This window comes from Periplaneta americana, chromosome 13 (genome assembly GCF_040183065.1).
Source record: "Periplaneta americana isolate PAMFEO1 chromosome 13, P.americana_PAMFEO1_priV1, whole genome shotgun sequence".
NCBI lineage: Eukaryota > Metazoa > Arthropoda > Insecta > Blattodea > Blattidae > Periplaneta > Periplaneta americana.
The window spans coordinates 63,147,370-63,167,443 of NC_091129.1; the positions used below are offsets into that span (position 1 = coordinate 63,147,370).

At 34.8% G+C, this 20,074-nt stretch overlaps 1 protein-coding gene across 2 annotated transcripts in view; it reads left to right on the forward strand.

Moving 5' to 3' along the window:
* The window catches only part of LOC138712005 (histone H3.v1-like), a 107,222-nt gene that overhangs the window by 24,030 nt on the left and 63,118 nt on the right, over positions 1–20,074 (forward strand). For both annotated transcript variants that reach the window (XM_069843373.1, XM_069843374.1), the window contains exons 2-4: positions 173–244; positions 10,794–10,880; positions 16,536–16,601. In XM_069843373.1, coding sequence (XP_069699474.1) covers positions 173–244; positions 10,794–10,880; positions 16,536–16,601 — 225 coding nt within the window. The remainder of the gene's footprint in view (positions 1–172; positions 245–10,793; positions 10,881–16,535; positions 16,602–20,074) is intronic.

The window sequence follows — 20,074 nt, forward strand, 5'->3', positions numbered from 1 at the left end:
TCCCAGATTCGATCCCCAGTGCTGGAGCGAATTTTTCTCCATTAATAACCAATGATAACCATAACAGATAAAAGTAAAATATTATTGAAATTTTTTAATTTGTAACTTTCCCATTATTTAAGTGCTATTCTTTGTATCATGTACTTGTACTTATACCATTGTTTCTTTATAGAGTAATGCTATTCCATGCCCTGCACAATCCAGACCATCAAGTTGTCACGAATCTTGTCCAGGCCTTCCACAGGTGAGGTTATGATTGTAAGCATTTTCTACTAAAATTATCAGTTGGCACATGGTTTAAATTAATCAGCATGTACTGTAGGTCTACTTTCAAGCATGACGCTAAATTTCATGAAGGGATCACTTGCATAAAAATGATGAACAAACATTAGACATTCACAAACGCCTATAATCATTGGTGATAATATATAGTCAGTATAGCACAAAACTACCGCTTAAGATCAACAGAGAAACCACTCTGTTCTAGTAGGAGGTAAACTTCCACTTGTTTGTCAGGTATTGAATCTTGAGTCCACTGAATATGTAGTCCATGAGTCACAAAGTTTTTCCAAACAAAATTTAACTTATATGTGCAATTCATTCAACGGAAAAATGACGAAGCAGAGTCTTCTGCTTGCAATTAACAATTTTATGGATGGTTTGCATTAGTGAAATCATGAGACACTGTGGCAAGTCAGTCGGAGCTCACACTGCCATCACGGTATCTTGCAGCAAGTTTATTTAGTAATGCAATATTGAATCCTAAAATTGAGTAGGTTTTACAGTAAAGTAAAGTTATATACAATCAGTGACAGAGTGTGAATGTAGAAAAAGTGTTAGCAGTCACATTATCTCTGGCTTATACCAAGACTGTTATCAGTATCAAAATTTTAGTGAATCTGAAGTTAATTGTGAGATTATTTGATCTTTTGAATACCATTCTGCATTGAAATGCCGCACACAACTTTTGTTTCTTTAATTAAATTGTTTAGAGATGGAGTGGTGGTCTTCCTTTTTTCAATTGTATCTTTTTCTAATTGTAATTTCTACTGCCAAATAATTGATACAATCACAATCACTCATTTTGATTCATTTTCACTATACTAATAATGACACTTTTATTCTCATGTAAACGTTTCCAGAATCACTAATGCAGTTGCTTCTTATAATGTTATGTTTTATTTAATGATGCTCGCAACTGCCGAGGTTATATCAGCATCGCCAGTATGCCGGAATTTTGTCCTGCAGGAGTTTTTTACATGCCAGTAAATCTACTGAAATGAGCCTGTCGGATTTAAGCACACTTAAATGCCATCGACCTGGCCTGGGATCAAACCCGTAACCTCGGGCATAGAAGGCCAGTGCTATACCAACTGCCAACCAGACCAACAGTTGCTTCTTTCAGTCATAGCTTTCACTCACTGTCAAGGGAAGGGCAGAGTGGGAGCAGGTCTCGCCAAGCTCACGCCTTTAACACCAGTTGCTGGTTTCAGTGTTAGCAAAAGAGAGATCGCTAACAAGGACACAGAAATATTCATACATAACAAAAACCGATCATTGTAGCGTATATCTTGTGGCCTGACAAAAAATGTTGTTGTTGTTGTCGTCTAGTGCCTTGCATCTGGCAATGAAGCCATTAGCAGTCGTGCTTTCCAATACTTTTGAACTCTAGTTTCTTCTGATCTTAATTCTTCTCAGGTCTTCAAGTGATCTTCATTCATTTCTGCTGGATCATTACACGGGACACATATTGACAAAAAATGTTTATATTCTAATTAACATGCACAAGAAGTAAAATTTATTTAAGCTAAAACAATTTTTAACAAAGTGACTTTCAAAGTGTCAGGATATTAGTTGATTGCTAGTGCTTAGCTTCATATAATTCTTCCTTGTGTCTTCTTATATCTCGGGTATTAATTTTATGGTAGTGGAAGACACACAAACACATAGTAGAAGAGAACTTGTTACTTTCCTTCATATTAATAGTAGACATATTCTTTAAAAGAAGTTGTTAAATAAATTTTTTCCTTTCTTTTTGGACTTTTTCATAAATATTATGCACATTGTGACAGTGATGTGTATCAGAAACTTTCGTTTTGAACTTCACATCAGCCAACTACGTTGTATTACTCCCTCCTTTTTTTTCGATCAGTACAGCATTAAGTGGAAAGAAGGTTGAAAACGAACTAGGCCTTCTACTCAGCCTTACTGGTGGCTGAATGCTAGGGCATGGACTTATTATTCCGCAAACTGAACTTTGTTGTCTGGCACTGACTGGAATGATTATTACTTATAGACAAGATCGAAGGATGAAAATTTTTCTCCCAACTTTCCTTTTTTTACGTAAAGATTATTACTTTTTTGGTCCTACAGAATACATTTGTTTTGGTAACAATATTAGAAGAGAAAAATTCGCTCCGGCGCCAGGAATTGATAGTTACCATAACAGATGTATTCTGTAAAACCAAACAAATAATAATCTTCACGTAGATTCTTCGAGCAATAGTGCATATTACTGTACAGATTACTGTACTGTCGGTGACTCAGGAGAAGATGAGAGCAGACTGAGGAGGAAGAAATGTGAACAGATAACGTATGACAACATGTGCAATATTTGTACTGCAGTAAGCAGAAACATTAGGTCTCCTTCTGTTCCACCTAGCTTTAATTTCCATACGCATTGTTACTCATGTTTCCTGTACGAGTAATAACCTGGCTACTGGGATGCTTATCTGAGCGATGTTTATAATAATCAGCAGCGATAGTCAAGAAGGTCACATTCTTTCCGCTCGTCTTCTCCTGAGTAATGGACAGTACATATTACTGTGGAATCCCGGCCACCAAGTCACTCAACTGAATGCGCTCCTTGTATGATGAAAGTTGACTTTATATAAAATGCCAACATACATGCCCAGCTTGGAGTCAGGTCACAAAGGGAAAACACTGGAGGAGGGGGGTTCGATCCGGTGCTGTGGATTGAACTTCGGCATAGCTCAATGGTGAGAGTGCTTGGTTCGATCCCCTGTGCCGGAGCGAATTTTTCTCCTCTAATATTAATTGTTTCCTTTTTTTTGTCAACATTACACATCTAATTCCAGCATTAGGACCTACTGTCAATTTCACTCTGCTTTTCTCTTCATTTCATAGCATTTAGTTTCATTAATAATGTGTACAAACTTTGCTGATGTTGAGTGAGAATAGCTGGCCAATTACTGCTTCTCTGTGCATCATTGATAACTGTCACTCTTGCTGGACAGTAATGCTCGATGGGCAGTACCTGCTAGCCAATTGAGGGTATTCCTGATGCTGAACAAGGGACATTTTGTAATGATATGTTTCATTGTGTTCCTCATTAGTGTCTTTCTGTGCAGTATCCTGCTAGTGTTCGAGGAGTGGTTTTTATTATCTATCGACCGTTAGTGACCTATCTGATTGTGTTGTTTTCATGGTATCTCCAGGACTGAAAAGTCATCTGTAGGGTCACTCATCTCATCTCTACCTTCTTAGGGTTGTGCACAGGCTACATGCAGATGGACATTTGTCTGCTCCCTCTACACACCGACCTTCCTTTCAAATTGTGCCTTGATCCACGATCATGATTTTTTTTTTTTTTTTTTTTTTTTTTTTTTTGTCATCTTTATGAATAACGTTCTTTCAGAGCTGAATGTAATTGAAACTGCTCACATAATTTGTATCAGTTAATTCAATAAATAACTTCTATGAAGTTCTTCGGGCATTTCAGTACGAATCATTACAGACTTTAGAACTCGGAAAGTTTATGATCAAATTTATGGACCATTGATTTATAGTTGTTGAACACTTAAATATTTTTTATAATAAATAATGAATTCATAAATTCTGAACTGTTGCATATTAAATGATTATGCTCACACCATATGACTTAAATACTGGGTGCAGTGAAATTGGCAGAGAATAAGGAACAATGTGAAACCTTGTGTCAAAATACTACTTGTAATTGAATTTACACAAGTAAGGTCAAATTCAACAGTGTTCATAAATGAGATATTAAGCATACAAAGAAATAATTTATTACAGTTGTATGAACACTTTTTGATAATTAAATTAAAATTAATATAATCAGTTAAAAACCAGACATGTTTTGGAGGAATGCTCCTCCATCTTCAGTGGCAATACCACGACGCTGGTTCAGATGTTCGACCGCGTATCGTGGCTTAAAGGAGACTTGTAGTATGAAAAAAGCTTATCTGTGCCTCAGCCCTAACAGTTTAATTTGAATCAGTGGAGACCCATGTGTGGTTTTAGAATAAGGGGTAACACTTCTTCTTAGAAGAATTATACTCGTTATGAATATCACACAAATTTTGCAGATGCATAAGTGCAGAGAAAGGTGCTTTCGATATTATGTAATCAGTTTAGACATCGGTTCTATATGCAGATTTATATTGTGTCTGCTTTTACATAATATATTATGGGGGGGGGGGGGAAGTTAGGGATTACGTTTAAAGTTCACTTCTTTCAGTATGTTATTTTCTAATGGCAGGCATTTGACAATAAAGTCATTTGACCTCTTGCACTCCAATATTTTTCAAAGATAATGTCATGGTCAACCACTGAAGCACAGATTTTGAGATGTTCTGAATCCATTTCTTGATTTGAGTTGCACAGTGGACAGTTAGGGGACTGATATATTCCAATTCTATGCAGATGCTTGGCCAAACAGGCATGGCCTGTTGTCAATCTAAATGCAGCTGCGTGGTAAATCGGGAATCAACTGTGGATTATGATGCAGAGAGTTCCATTTTTTCCCCTCGAGATTGTGTTATCAAATTTTATTTGTTCTAGTCTAAGTATGTAGATTTAATAAATCATAATACGTAGATTTAGTAACAGGTCTGTAAGTAGAAGTGGTGCCTTTCTTTGCTAAAGCATCCGCATTCTCGTTTCCCAGGATTCCACAATGGGATGGTATCCATTGGAATACAATTCTTTTATTGAGTGATATTAATTGAGAGAGCATTTTAGTTATTTCTGCTGTTTGAGATGAAGGTGTGTGTTTAGAGACTATTGATAGAATAGCTGCTTTGGAGTCTGACAATATAACCGCATTCTTAAATTTATTGATGTGGCATAGAAGATTCCTGAGACTTTCACTTACTGCAATGATTTCTCCTTCAAAACTTGTTGTTCCATATCCAAGAGGTCTATGAAGTGAGAAGAGACAGCACATAACACCTGCACCAGCACCTTGTTCTCTGGAGATCAAGGATCCGTCGGTGTATAAATGAGGCCAGTTTTGTGGAGGGTACCTAATACTAATTGTCTCTAAGGCAATTGTTTTATTATTTCAGTGTTTACTTCTGATTTCAGTATTTCTTCTTTTAAATTTAGATTATACTCTATATTTAATAGAGTTAAAGGGTTTGGTTTAATTTGCAAGTTTTCTTTTAAATTCGGGATGTTGATTTTCTGTATTGAACCATGGATATGAAACTTTTTTGAGTTTTTAATCAACAGAGAGGACTGTATGAATGCCAATTGTTTCCTGGTAATCTGATAAGTTTTCATATTGGATCAGTGCTTTTTCTTCTATTGTCATTTTGATCCTGTTAATATTATTCAGGAATCTCATAGAATCTATTGGAGTTGTTTTGATTCCACCAGTAATGAGCATGAGAGCTTGGTTTTGAACATGTTCTATTTCGTTCATGAAAGGTAAAGTAATTAAAATTTCTCTGCAGTACATCAGCAATGGCTGTATAAACATTTTGTATGTAGTGTTCAAAGTATTTCTAGAGCATCCCCATTTCTTTCCTGCTAGTCTTTTCAGAAGGGAGAATCTTTTACGAGCTTTTTCAAAAATATATTTCAAATGGTTGCTCCATGTTAACTTACTGTCGAAAATAACTCCAAGATATTTGGATTCCTAAGTCCTAAGTATTGGATATTGAATTCTTCTTCTTCTTCTTCTTCTTCTTCTTCTTCTTCTTCTTCTTCTTCTTCTTCTTCTTCTTCTTCTTCACTTCAAGGATTAGGTTCATGTTGAACCTGTTCCGGCGCCCATTTCGCTCTTGGTCTTCCTACATCTCGTCTTCCTTTCGGTTTATATCCCATTGCTAAAGCTGGCAGTCTGTAGTTCGGCATCCTTTGTAGATGTTCACACCACCTTCTGTTATTTCTCTTTAATTTCTCCAGCAATGGTTCCACCTCTAATTTCTTCCGTATATCTATGTTCTTCTTTTTATCTTGTATTGTACATCCTAGTGTACTTCTCATAAATTTCATTTCTGCTACCTGGACTTTTGATTTATCTTTTTCTGTCATTATTCTGGCTTCACTTCCATAAGTTAGCATAGGTACTGCGATTGTATTGAAAAATTTTATCCGTGTATCTTTTCTTGTTTTGTTTTTTAAAGATCTATGGATTGTTCCACAGACATTTCGAAAGTTATTAAGTTTTTTATCCAGGTCTATATCTCTTTCATATGAAATGTAGCATCCTAGGTACTTAAAATATTTAACCTGTTCTATAATTATTTCATCGATTACTATTTTTGTCCTTATTGGGTATTTTCCTTTAAATGCCATTGTTTTGGTTTTTTGAGCTGCAATTTTAAAATTATATTCTTTTGTTATTTTATTTAAAACATAAATTGATTTCTGTAATTTATCCTCACTGTCTTGGATAATTACTTTATCATCAGCATATAAAAGGGAGTTCAAGAAAGTGTTGTTCTTTAAATATATTCCTGGATTAACATCAGATTTCCATGTTCTAAACATGTCGTCAATGTAAATATTAAAAAGTGTCGGCGAGATACTACAGCCCTGTCTTACTCCTTTATTAGTGGGAATCGCTTCTGTCAAGTTTCCTCCTATCACTAAGCATATGCTGGTTTCTTTATAGAGAGATTTAATTCCTTCCACAAGGTGTTTCGGGTATCCCCTTCTTATAAGTATATTCCATAGTAGTTCTCTATCTATATTATCGAAGGCCTTTTCCAGATCTATGAAGGCTAAATGTATTTCACAATTAAACTCTCTTCTTTCTTCTATTATTCTTTTGAGTGTGAAAACTGCATCCATGCAAGATCTTCCTTTCCTGAATCCTACTTGTTCTTCTGATATCAAGTGGTCGGCTATTTTCTTTAGTCTTTCATTTAGCATTCTTGCATATATCTTGTAAGTGGTATCTAGCAGGCTTATCCCTCTGTAATTATTCGGATTTGTTCTGTCGCCTTTCTTGTAAAGTGAGATGACTTTCGCCTGGTACCATTCTTTTGGGATTTGTCCGAGTTTCCAACACATGTTGTACAGATGAAGAAGGCGGAGATGAAATAATATTCCTGCATATTTTAGTAATTCTGTATTTATACCATTAAGACCAGTTGCTTTCCGATTTTTTGATCGTTTTAAAGCTTCCAATAATTCTTCTATGGTGAGACTGTCCACTTCTTTGCAAGCGTAGTTATCTGTTGCTCCTGATTCTTCCTCGTTATACCACAATTTTTTGTAGTGTTCTATCCAAGATTGTTTATCAATAGCATTTATTTGTATATTTTCTCTTTCATTCTTATTGAGTGTTTTTATTACTTTGTAGGCTAATGACTGCCTACCATGCAAATCATGTTCAATGCATCCAATAAACCTTTCCCAAGACTCTGTGTGTGCTTTCTTTATAATTGTCTTTGCTACATTCCTGGCTTTTTTATATTCTTCCCGATTGTCTTCTGTGGGACTGTTTAAATATGTTTCATACTTTTTCTGTTTATCTTTTATACAACTTTCTATTTCTTCTGTCCAAATCTTTAATCCTTTTCTCTTTCTATACTTTTTCCTGTGTCCCAAAGATTCACTTGCTGCCTTTGTTATTATTTTCTTTATGTTTTGCCACTCTTCTTCTATGTTATCACTTGTGGTATGATCTTGGAGATATGTGTTAATTCTATTTTGATATAGATTTCTTATGCTTTCAGTTTCTAAAAGATATACTTTATATACTTCTTCGTTCTTATTCCTTGCTTGTGTTATTCTTTCTTTCTTCCATCTTGTTAGAAGTTTTATGCGGGAAATAACCAGAAAGTGATCTGATCCTATATCGCTACCTCTTTTAACCGTTGTATCTTCTATATGTTTTGCTACTTTTTTGTTTCCAATCACATAATCAATTACAGATCTACAGCCTCTGGCTGCCCAAGTAAATTTATGTATATCTTTCTTTTTCTTGAATGTGTTGGAAATACTTAATTCATTAAAAGCTGCAAACTCTATCAGCTTTTCTCCATTAGAGTTTTTTACTCCTTCTCCACATGTTCCCATTACATTCGGTATACCTATATTTCCTACTCTTGCATTCATGTCTCCCATTAGCAAAACTTCATATCTTGAATTATATTTATCCAATATTATTTGAAGATTTTTATAAAATTCATCTGTTTCCTCCTTTTTTCCTTCTTCTGGAGCATAAGCACCTATTACTACAAGGTAGCCTCTATCATGTTTTAATTTTATTGTAATAATTCTTTCATTGATGTATTGACATTCTTTTATTCTCGATTCCCATTTTTTATCCACCAATATTGAAACTCCCTTTGCTGCTCTACAGTCTTGATTCACACCACTATAAAACATGGCATAATTTCCTATATATTTTGATCCTTTTAATTTCTTCTTCGTTTCTGTCAGCACAGCTACATTTATATGTTTATCTTCTAAGATTTTGGTCAGTTCAGATTCTTTATTTGCTATTCCTCTTACATTCCAGGTAGCAACTTTGAGATAATCCAATATCCATTTGCATTTTCCAGGTTTCTTTGCTATGGTCGTCATATTTTGATTCAATCCATTTCCGAGGCTAATATGGGCACTACAAGTAGCTTCATTTTTACGTGGGTGGGTTACTGGCCCTCTCCGCACAACCTCCATCCGGAGGGGGGGATATTATTTTGGACTTTCCTTGTCCTAGGGAGATTGCCTTCTCTACGGCTTTGAAGTCCCCCTCTCCATATCCCTCTTTAGGGTTCATTTCCTAACCCAAGGTGAGAGATTGAGCCTACCATTGTCTGCTCCTCCGCCAAATGCCGTTGGCAGACAATGGGGGACCACTTATCCCGGCGGTCACTCGGCTTGGATATTGAATTCTCTTTCTTTTTTACCAAGTGAAAATATTTGGTAGTTACTTTTGCTTAAATTGAGTGTCATCAAATTTTATGTATTCCATTCATGTAGTTGATTTAGAGCTTTAAGAGCGGAATTTTGAATTTTGTCTCTATGTCTGTGAGATCCGGAAGTCCATAAAACTATATCATCTGCAAATAGTGCTGTTTTCATGTTTCATTCCTCTACTAGGGAGGATAAGTCATTTATATAAATATTAAATAAAGTTGTGCTGAGGACAGCGCCCTGGGGTAGACCTCAATATGTTTGTCTGTAACTAGAAATTAAGTTACTGAATTTAGTAGCAATGAATCTTTGACTAAGGAATTCTGATATCCATCTGAACGTATTGGTGGAGATACCTAATTTCTGGAGTTTTAGTAATAATTTATTTCTTCAAACAGAGTCATATGCTAATTGAAAGTCAATAAATATTGCCAAGGTATCTTCTTTCTTGTTAAAACTGTCTTTTATTTTTTGGCCAAGGCGTATGACTTGTTCATTAGTAGTGTAGTTGTCGAAAGCTGGCTTGTCTTGGTGATAAAAGATTTTGAGATTCTAAATACCAAGTTAATCTGTTGGAGATCATTGACTCCATAGTTTTTGCTATCATGCTTAATAGTGCTATTGATCGATAACTATTAACATCATGAGCAGGTTTCTCTTTTTTTGTGAATTGGTACAATGATTGCTTTTTTCCAAGTTGCAGGAATTGAGGTGTTCCATGATAAATTGAAAGTGGATAAAAGTACAGACTTGGCTTTTTCCCCCAGATGTTAAAAAAATTCTGAATGAATGTTGTCGGGACCAGAAGATTTCTTGCTTTTTAAATTTTGTATAGCTATGCTTAATATTGTTGCATATTTTATGATTTTGGCATGTTTTGTGCGTAATATATCGAACGTTTTTAAAATGTACAGTAATAATTATGTATGGTATTTTATGATTTTGACGTACAACTTGCATACAGTAAAAGTTTTGAAGAACAATAATAATATTATTCTTTAGAATTTCTTTACAATATGACATAGTTTTGTAGTCCTTACTAGTGAAGTAATCCCTGATGAGCCTCTTATTAGTGTGTGACAACTTCACGTGATATTTAGATGTCGTAGCTTCCCATACAGCAGACATGTCAAGTGCTGGACGTTTCTAGCCTTTAAATGATATGCAACAGTGACGAAGGATCTCTTTTAAGCATGTGCCTGCATGAGATTCTGCAAGCAGAAGGTCTCCAGACTCTTGTCAGAAGGTACAATATGCCTGTGCTTGACATTTCTGCTATACAATGCGCTGTATTTGTCTGTGCTGAGTCTTATGTAAGAACGTAACAGTGAGTCCTGTGTGCATGCTATAATGTTTAAAGATAAATCCAGAAAATGTGTGCTTTGAACATTCAATATGAATAGGTCTGGAAATCATATAACCTATTTTTTAAATATCTTTTATAATTTTTAGCATGCCGGTATTTAAAAGATTTTGCCAGTATAAATTCATGCATATTTTCATCACTTTTGACGCATATAAATCCGATGTCTAATTGACAACATACTACCTGTATATGATATATTCGTATTTTTGTATCAACAGTTTCACCCTTTCCCTTCGTTACGACAGGTAATGGACATTCTACTGTATTTATTACTGTGTGTCAATAGGGTGGCAGACCTTCCAGTGCCAGATCAACTCCAGCAGATCAGCCCGAAACCAGACGACATTCAGCTCCCCCTGGCCATCCAACATCAGTGAGTAATCTTGTTTGTAGGAAGTTCTCATATGCAGAAACGTTTGTTACAACTGGCTATTTTGATGGTCAAGTTAATAAACTCAACTTTTGAGCTGGCTGTAACAGTGGTTGGGTGAATGCTGTTGTTATTTAGTCAACTATTCGAAGACATGTTGGAACCTCGGGTGACGCTAATAAGACATCACTCATGAGGCAATTAAGCCAGGAGATAGTGGTGTAGGTTGGCCAGTTCCTTTCCCTCCTCCCTTGGATATAAAACTGACCAGTAACGTACCAGTACTTAATTTATTAGACTTATGGCCAGTTTGTCCAAATAATGTTTAATTTTGCTTAACGAATGTTAAATTAACAGTCTGTTTATTTTTAACGCTTTGTTAATGTATTTTCCATTTGTTCAACATAATTTTGTTTAAGATAACCAACACTTAACTATATAGCACTATTTTAACTACTCAACAGCAGTTGGTAATGATTCTACACATGTAAGACAATTTTTGATTGGCTAAAATTAATCTTTAAATTCTATATTATAGAGTGAGTCATGAAACTTACATAAAATGACAACCTGTTATAGTAGGCCTTGTTCCATAAGCAAACAGTTGACAAATGAAAGTTGTAGGTGACGTGCTGAATAATAATTACAAAGTAAGGTTATATTTCCTCATTGCAATTATGGCTAAGAAATACAAAAGAAATAAAATAACACTGATGTATTTAAACAGTCCAAAGTATTTTTTAAATGTTATATTACCAGTCATATGCTAAACATTCCCTACAGAGAGACACAAAATATTAATTTCGCAAATTCTGTTTGAACAGCTGTGGAGACATCGGCCATATTTAACTAACTGTTAAATGAGTTAACTGCCCGAAATCCTACATTTAAAATTAACAAACTGTTAACTATCTGTTAAACCAAACTGGTGTTGAAAACATACAATTTTATTAATTAACAAACTGTTTAGAGTTTAACAGTCGTTAAATTTTCTAACAATACTTGGAAAAACCGGCTATTAGCATGTATACAAACAATTATTTTTCCTCTTAACATATTATATTGTCAAATGAAATGTACTGCCTGATGACAGATGTACAGCCTTAGACACAGAAAATGGTGGATCTCCTGTAACGTGAATTTAACCAAGTCCACTTTAGGCAGCGCCTGGTTCACACAACTAGGGAAAGGATGCTTATTTTACACTTAAAGTACTCCTTGAATATATCTGTCTTCGTTATAGATTATTCATAACACTTGACTTATAAACAGACAGAAAAAGCAACAAACAAACAAAACAAAAAAAAAAACAGCGGAATCGTGCGTAAGAAATTCCTTCACATGTAAACCTACGCTCTCACGGAATCAACTGAAGTCTTCCAAAGGGGACTTAACATATGGCAGCCGGTTATTACTTTTTTTTTTTGTCTAAGACTGTACATATCAACCAGAATTTCAATCAGAGGTAGCATTTAATTTATAAGCTGTATTTACTCACGTATTTTTTCACGTCGCGTAATTTCCCTCACAAAGAATTTTAGGACATATTTTTTCAGAATTTTTATTTCCTCGTGTAATTCCCCTCTCATATATTAAAAAATTGGACACACATTTTCCCTTGAAGAGTGGCTTTCATGAAGATCAAAGTATCGTAAAAATACATATGGAAAATACACAGTCACTATTAAATTCTTCTACAGTGAAAAATGTCTATTATTTCTCTGACAGCTCAGAAGATGATCTGAATTTGTTCTCTTATTAAAGTAGTAGAGTGTAAAATATATGTAGCCAACGTTTATTATCTTTATGTAAAATACTGTTGTAGGTTTTAACCACTTTATGGCATCAATTTTCCTTCCAATATTTCATTATTGCTTCATTTTCATGTTATAATGTCAACAGTTTTGAATGGCATGTGTAATATTGAAATGTTTCGAAATAAATTTCTTTCACTCACTTTCACAAGAGATACCGACCATCTGTCCAGTAAGTAGCACCGTAAATGACCGAAGTTACTGCCTGGCGATGTTTTGTAGCATCTATGGAAATGTGGAAGTGCCTAGAGATATAAAAAATATCATCACCATATGTGCAATTTTTTTGAACTTATTATAAAATGATGTCTAAATATGGCTAAAGTATAATTCAGATACGACATAAAGGATGTGAAAAGATCCTTAAACATAGATTCTGTTTGAGGTTATCCTTGATGATTGAATGATTACCATTTGATCCAGAGTTCACAGGTTCAAACCCAGATAAAAGTATAGGAGGATTTTTAAGTGTGGTAAAAGTTCTTAGCATGGCTTCCTTTAGAAGGGAAGTAAAACTAGGTCATACATACAGGGCATCTGAAAAATAGACCGATAAATTAATTGTGGTACTAGCCGTAGACTAAAGAAATATGTCAGTGAAAACCTCACAGTTATCATTTTGTGAATTTATTATAAAGTCCAGTCCCAATAATGACAATCAGACAATGTCTGGAAGGTCTACAGAAGGAAAAGGGTATGTATTATTTGTAGGAAAGACATTCCCGATGTTTTGTTTCTTTTCATTCAAACGATTTATACTTTTTTAATAGGTAGGTAAAATTATGCAAATTCAACCTAACTTAGATCTTTAGTGAGGTGTCTGGAGAACGAGAAGGCCACAGATTACTGCTAATAATTCTGTACCCAAATATCCAGCGCACTTTGGTCGTCGATACATTAGCACTATGAGCTGTTATGTTATTCTGCTGAAAATATGTCGTGAAATATTCTGTATCACGCCTTTAAAATAATACTGTCATAACTACCAAAAGTTAGATTTGAGTAAATGCTAGATAAACATTTCAAAGTCGTATGATTACCAAATATCAGTATGAGTCCTGCAGACTTTGCCCTTGAACTTTGAGATACGATAGTTCTACTGTTTGATAGAGGATTAAATAAAGATTACAAAACTGCCTGTAACTCAAAATTCAATTTTTGGGAGTTACAACAGTATTATGCGTGAAAATATATATATATATATATATATATTCACTTATCAAAAAAGGATCCCAAAATATTACTTTTACACCATCCACTGTCGATTGTTTCTTCATGAAAAATCGATCCAATAAATTTGTGCACTAAAGGCACCCCACATATCTATTTCTGTATCATATATTGGAGTCTAATTATCTGCTGACCAGTATCTACTATTATATGATGCTATGTGGCCATTCAGATGAAACCAAGCCTCATCAGAAAAGAAAACCGATCTGGGATCAGTTTCTTGATTGTTTACTTTTTCTAACATTCAGTTACAAAAAGTAGTGTGCAATCGTAATCTCAAAGCTATTATTCGTGGACTTCTGAAATTTTGTTTCCCATCTTGCACATACTACAGAAATATGTGTCTCTGTGCCCAACCCCGTATTTAGATAGTGCTATAGCCTTGGACCCAAAAAAATGTTGTGCCCCAACCAATTAATTTATGCAAATCTTAGACATTTAGCACTAAAACTGTGAAAAAAAAAAGTGGCATGCAACAAGAATTTAATATATACTACTATATAAAGCAGGCGAAGTAGGAAAATATCGAACATTTATGTTCAGCTCGATTTTTTTTTTCTCAGAATTTTGTCACCCTTAAATTTGCCACCCTGGACCCGAGCCCATGTGGCCCATGCGTAAATAAGGCCCTGTCTGTGCCTCACATTTCAGGGAATTTTGGGAATAATGGTCCAAGATAGGTCCTATTTCATCAAGTTTTTCGTCAATAAGCATATTGCACTTTTCTCTGATTTTTCAGTCATTCAAAGAACCTGTTTTGTTAACTTTATCAACTAAATTTGTTGTTGCATTTTTACACGGAATCGGCCTGTAAGGAAATTTACAACTAAATTTTCGTCTTGTTTTACCACTTTGTGTATCTATTGCACATGTGTATGTTCCCTCAATGAATATTAAATTGACTCTTATCACACAACAAATAAGAGAAATATATTGCATTGAACCTCAATCGAACTAGAACAGAAACAAGTACTCCTGTTGTATGTTTATCAAAACAAAGCCGAACACGTGTTCTCACCTGCCAAGAGATCATGACAACATGTAGCAATAGTGACTGGGGTAGTAAGTAGGCTGGTGGCTAACTCGTGGCTTGTTACAGACTGGCGAAATGTTCTGGATGCATGTCACATAAAAGGCATTATTCTTGAATTAGAAGGTTCTGTTCAAAATACACCTACCATTTCTCATGTAACTCTGCTAGTCATTACCTTCACCTTTCACCAGTCATTAAGGATAATGAGTTTGAGTTCCTCCTCATACTGTAGGTTCTCTCATCTCGGAAATGGAATAAAGTTCTTTATACTGCTACAACTAACGAAGTCCAAGAAAGTCGTAATCGACTTTACCCCATCCCTGGAAGCAATAGGTTGGCTTAGACTAGATAAGAAAAGAAGTTTACATTCACTTCTCTTCGAAATCTTGAACTCTTCTATTCCTTTGTACTTGTTGTCTCGCTTCACTTACCTTTCTTCCCACCATAATCTGAACACACACTCTCGCCATGAAACAGTACTAACAATACCATCCCATCGCACCTCCTCATACTCATACTCTTTCACAATAGCCCTGCCAAGACTCTGGAATTCGCTACCTGCTAGCTTCAGGGACTGTCGAAATAAAATTGAATTCAAATGCAAACTTACTAGGCACTTGGTCAGTAATTGACACTCGTTCAGACATGGTTTCTTGTAATAGTTCTCTTAATCTATCACAAAATATTTCAATATCCGGTAATTTCATTACTATATGATTTTGTTATTCTAGGTTTAATTTGTAATTCAGTAAATATAAAAATATTCTTTGTTCTTAACTTCTATGATAAATTGTCTAGCTTTCATTAATGAGGTAATCTTTTGTACTTTGATTTTTATTGTAATTGTAATTGTAAATTTAATATTAATTGTAATTTTATTCTTCATATTGTAGTTGTAATCCCCTGGTAGAGGGGCACAGAAGGCCTGACGGTCTTATCTCTACCAGGTTAAATAAATAAATACTACTAAATACTAAATACTTTTTTTTTTAATTCGTACCCTATGTAAAGTTTATGATAAGAACCAGATTTATTAAACTTCTGGACTATAAACAGAATTTGGATACGTCTATTGTACAAGAATTAAGATCGCAACCAGTTTTTAAAATTTGTTCAGAATTACAGATTGTCATGAAAACATCATTTCGAGAGAATTGAAAATGGTAGAATTACAAACATTTTTTTATTAAAATCCATATTGATAGGAAAGAAGAGTTTTAAAGTCGGCCTGGTTGGAGTAGTTGGTAAAGCACCGGCCTTATATGTCCGAGGTTGCGGGTTAGATCCCGGGCCAGGTCGATGGCATTTAAGTGTGCTTAAATGCGACAGGCTCATGTCAGTAGATTTACTGGCATGTAAAAGAACTCCTGTAGGACAAAATTCCGGCACACTAGCGATGCTGATATAACCTCAGCAGTTGCGAGCATCGTTAAATAAAACATAACATTTAGAGTTTTAACATGACCAAAGAATTTATTGATTTAGGTCATAACAAGTCTCATGGTCAAATGGGAAAGGATGATGATGTGGTGAAACAATAGATTTCATTATTTGTCATTGATTGTTGAATTATTGTTGCAGTCACAACGAAGATCAGGGATGTCACGGCATACAGCTGTTCCTGAGCCTGGGCCATCCCGACGTGTGGTGAGTAGTAGAATAATCAATGTGGCAGAAACAATTATTTCCATTTGTGTTCTACAGTAAGTAAATTTAGAATTTCCCATTTACACAACATGAAGATAAAAGGAACAGAAATATGTGAAGTCACATGTTTGACACCAGAAGAAAGTGGAGTGGTCAGAATCATGCTCCAGTTGCTATACCTGTAGGTAAAGAGTCCCATTACACACCTGATAAGAAATAGCTCTGTTAGTCATCTATACTATTAATAAATCTGTAACCAAAATTTTTCTGGTAATTTTCGATTTTTCAAGAATAATTGGTGTTTACATGATTGTATAATTAACTATCCTGAGACCAAAAATCGAGTTTTCGAAATTTTTATTTGTATGTCTGTCTGGAAGTTTATCTTTTCACGCGATAATAGCTGAACTGATTTATATGAAAATATGAATATAAATTAAGTTCGTTTTAACATAGATTTTGTCGACCTGGTTGGCGAGTTGGTATAGCGATGGCATGTATGTGTGCTTAAATGCGACAGGCTCATGTCAGTAAATTTACTGGCATGTAAAAGAACTCCTGTGGGACAAAATTCCGGCACATCCGGCGACGCTAATATAACCTCTGCAGTTGCGAGCGTCGTTAAATAAAACATAACATTAACAACATAGATTTTAGGCTATATGTCATTCAAAATATTTTATTCAAAAGGGGAGGTTATAAGGGGGCCTGAATTAAATGAATCGAAATATCTCGCTTATTATTGATTTCCATGAAAAATGTTACACAACAAAAGTTTCTTTAAAAATGAATTCCGATAAGTTTTATTCTATGCGAAATTTTGATAGGAGTGATATTTAAGGACATACATTAGTTTTAAAATAACAATACGTTTTATCAATGCCACCTCAGATTAATAGGCTCTGCCTATTTAAAGTGGCCTTGCACACAACAAACGGAGAATATTATTCATATAAAACTATTTTTATACGGACATATTTGTGTTCTATAATGGGAATATAGATATATAAATGTTTATCAATATTAATATACAAAAAATGTTTGTATGAAGTAATCTCAGAAGCTACTTAACCGATTTGTATATTTCCTTCACTGTCTGAAAGTGTGGTTTCTCTAGATGGACATAATGCTATATGAGGACTGAGATAAGGTTAAAATAGATCCTTACGCTCAGTAAACGTGATATTCTGTCGCAATTATTATATTATTTAATTATTTAAACTTTATTCAGTCCACATAAAATACTCTAATTTTATATACTTCAGTTTCTTTTGTCCACAGAACATAATAGTATTTTTAAGAGTTTTGTAGTAAAGTTGACTATTTTTACTGGACCAAAATACAGCACAAATAGAGTAAAAATTAGAATTTTACTGTTGAGCTCACAGGAGCTGAATTATTTTACAAAGTGTCACGAAATGGTGCTCCTGCGCTCATTATTTACCTGTATTCATTTCCTGTGTTTCTTAAAATAATATTTAAGTACCACATCCATTTTCAGTTTTTTATTTACATAAACAGTGATGCACAACCGAACGAGTTGGTTCAGGTGGTGAGCTTGAGATTGTATTCGGGAGGTCACAGGTTCAAACTCTGTGGCCAACCAATCTGACTGGGGTTTTTCATGGCTTCCCTTAGTCATAAAGGCAAATACCGTATTGGAAATTTACATGCCGTGATTCATCACCACCTCAATTAGCAATACAATAAACATTAATCAAAATCTATAAACAGTTACATGAACACAAGCCATCTACAACACACAATAGAAACAGGAACTCACAAGAGTAAAATCGGCCTACTGGTATACCCACACATTCTAAACACGTGACATGACCACAGATGTTAAAGCGTGTATAAATAAACTTGACAAAGAAAAAAAAGATGTAGGGTGAGGCCAACATAAGAAAAAAAATATTTTTGTACACAATCCACTCTATATTGACATTAATTTGAAGTCATTTATTAAAGGATACATTCAATACTAATTTATAATAGTATTAAACGAATTATCCTTGTACCAAAAACGGATGTTCCCTGAACCAAATGATCCAATTTTAATTATTTGCACATAATAATTAAGAAACATGTTAAAGGAATTGTCCTTGTACCAAATGAGTGCTCTCTGATCAAAATGATCGTATTTTAATTATTTAAACACAATTTCAATAAAGTAACATAAAACGACTTATCCTTCTATCAAACATGGATTTTCCCTGGACCAAATGTCCTATTTTAATTATGTAATTACTTTATATTTATTTCTAACAAGTGCAGCGAAGCGCATGGATATGGCTAGTTTAATAATAAGAAAGAAAAAAAAATCCTTCCTTTAGCATTAGTTTTATAATCATCACTACTGGTATATAAAATAACCAAATATATAAATAAAAGATATAATTCGTAAGTCACAAAAAAAAAAAAAACACCAGAATAAGAGTGGGGTGAAGAAACAAAAAAAACCTACTACTATTAACATTTAACATCTGTTAAATATTTCGCTTTGCAACAACATAATCAGACATAAAATATATCAAACAGCTACTAGATAAGTCAAGTAGAAGAAGAATGGTCTGCAGTGCTAGACTCGAGAAAGAAAAACCTATTCAGTTCAGAAGCAGGGCACAATTGTTTTGCCAAACATTATGCAAAATAATTTTCAATCCAACTATGTAGATCCCCTATCAGAATGCCAACACAAAAAGAGGAATCACGAGTAAACAGTGAAAGTGTATTCAGAACTAGGAAAGTATCTGATAAGTGTATATTGGGATACCAGGAAACTATTTAAAACCACAATCTTTGATGCTTTGCGGGGGGGGGGGGGGGAATGCAGCCTAAGATCTTCTGCTTTATATCTTGGTAGACTGTTAGTAAGAATAAAATTGTAACTTTGCACATTTTCTTAAGCTACAAGTTACATTTGAATGGAGTGTTAAATGGCAAGTTGTAGCCGATTTAAGTGAACACCATATTTTAACGTTTTGGTGGCTACTTCATTCACACACAACCCCCAGAATGTCTGGAGGGCCACACCTGCTGTTAGTCGACGGGTCCATTGGACCTAGCTGGGAGATCTTGTTGATCACCAGCCTTCCCTCCTTAAGCCACTGGAGGACGATTTAGTGCCATAGCAGGTCAGCACTAGGAACAGAAAAGTAGAAAGAGGAGGAAGGAAAGTGAAATGAACCTCTGCCCTCGAATGCTCTAATGCCGTCGGGGTCGAAGAAAGTAAGAGTTCAGTCAGAGGACTGGATAGGAAAGGGTAAAAAGAGAATTAGGTATTCAATAGAGGAAAATTATACCAAATTCAGTCATTAACTCATCAAGCTGACCAGTGCTAATTGATGAGTAGCCCCTCCCTTTAGTTCAGCTTGTAAAATTATGCCTACTAACAGCTGCACCACGGGAAGATAGGGATGGGACATTGGTTATTTGTCCAGGTTGGTTCCTTAAGGCCTTCACTCGGTAAA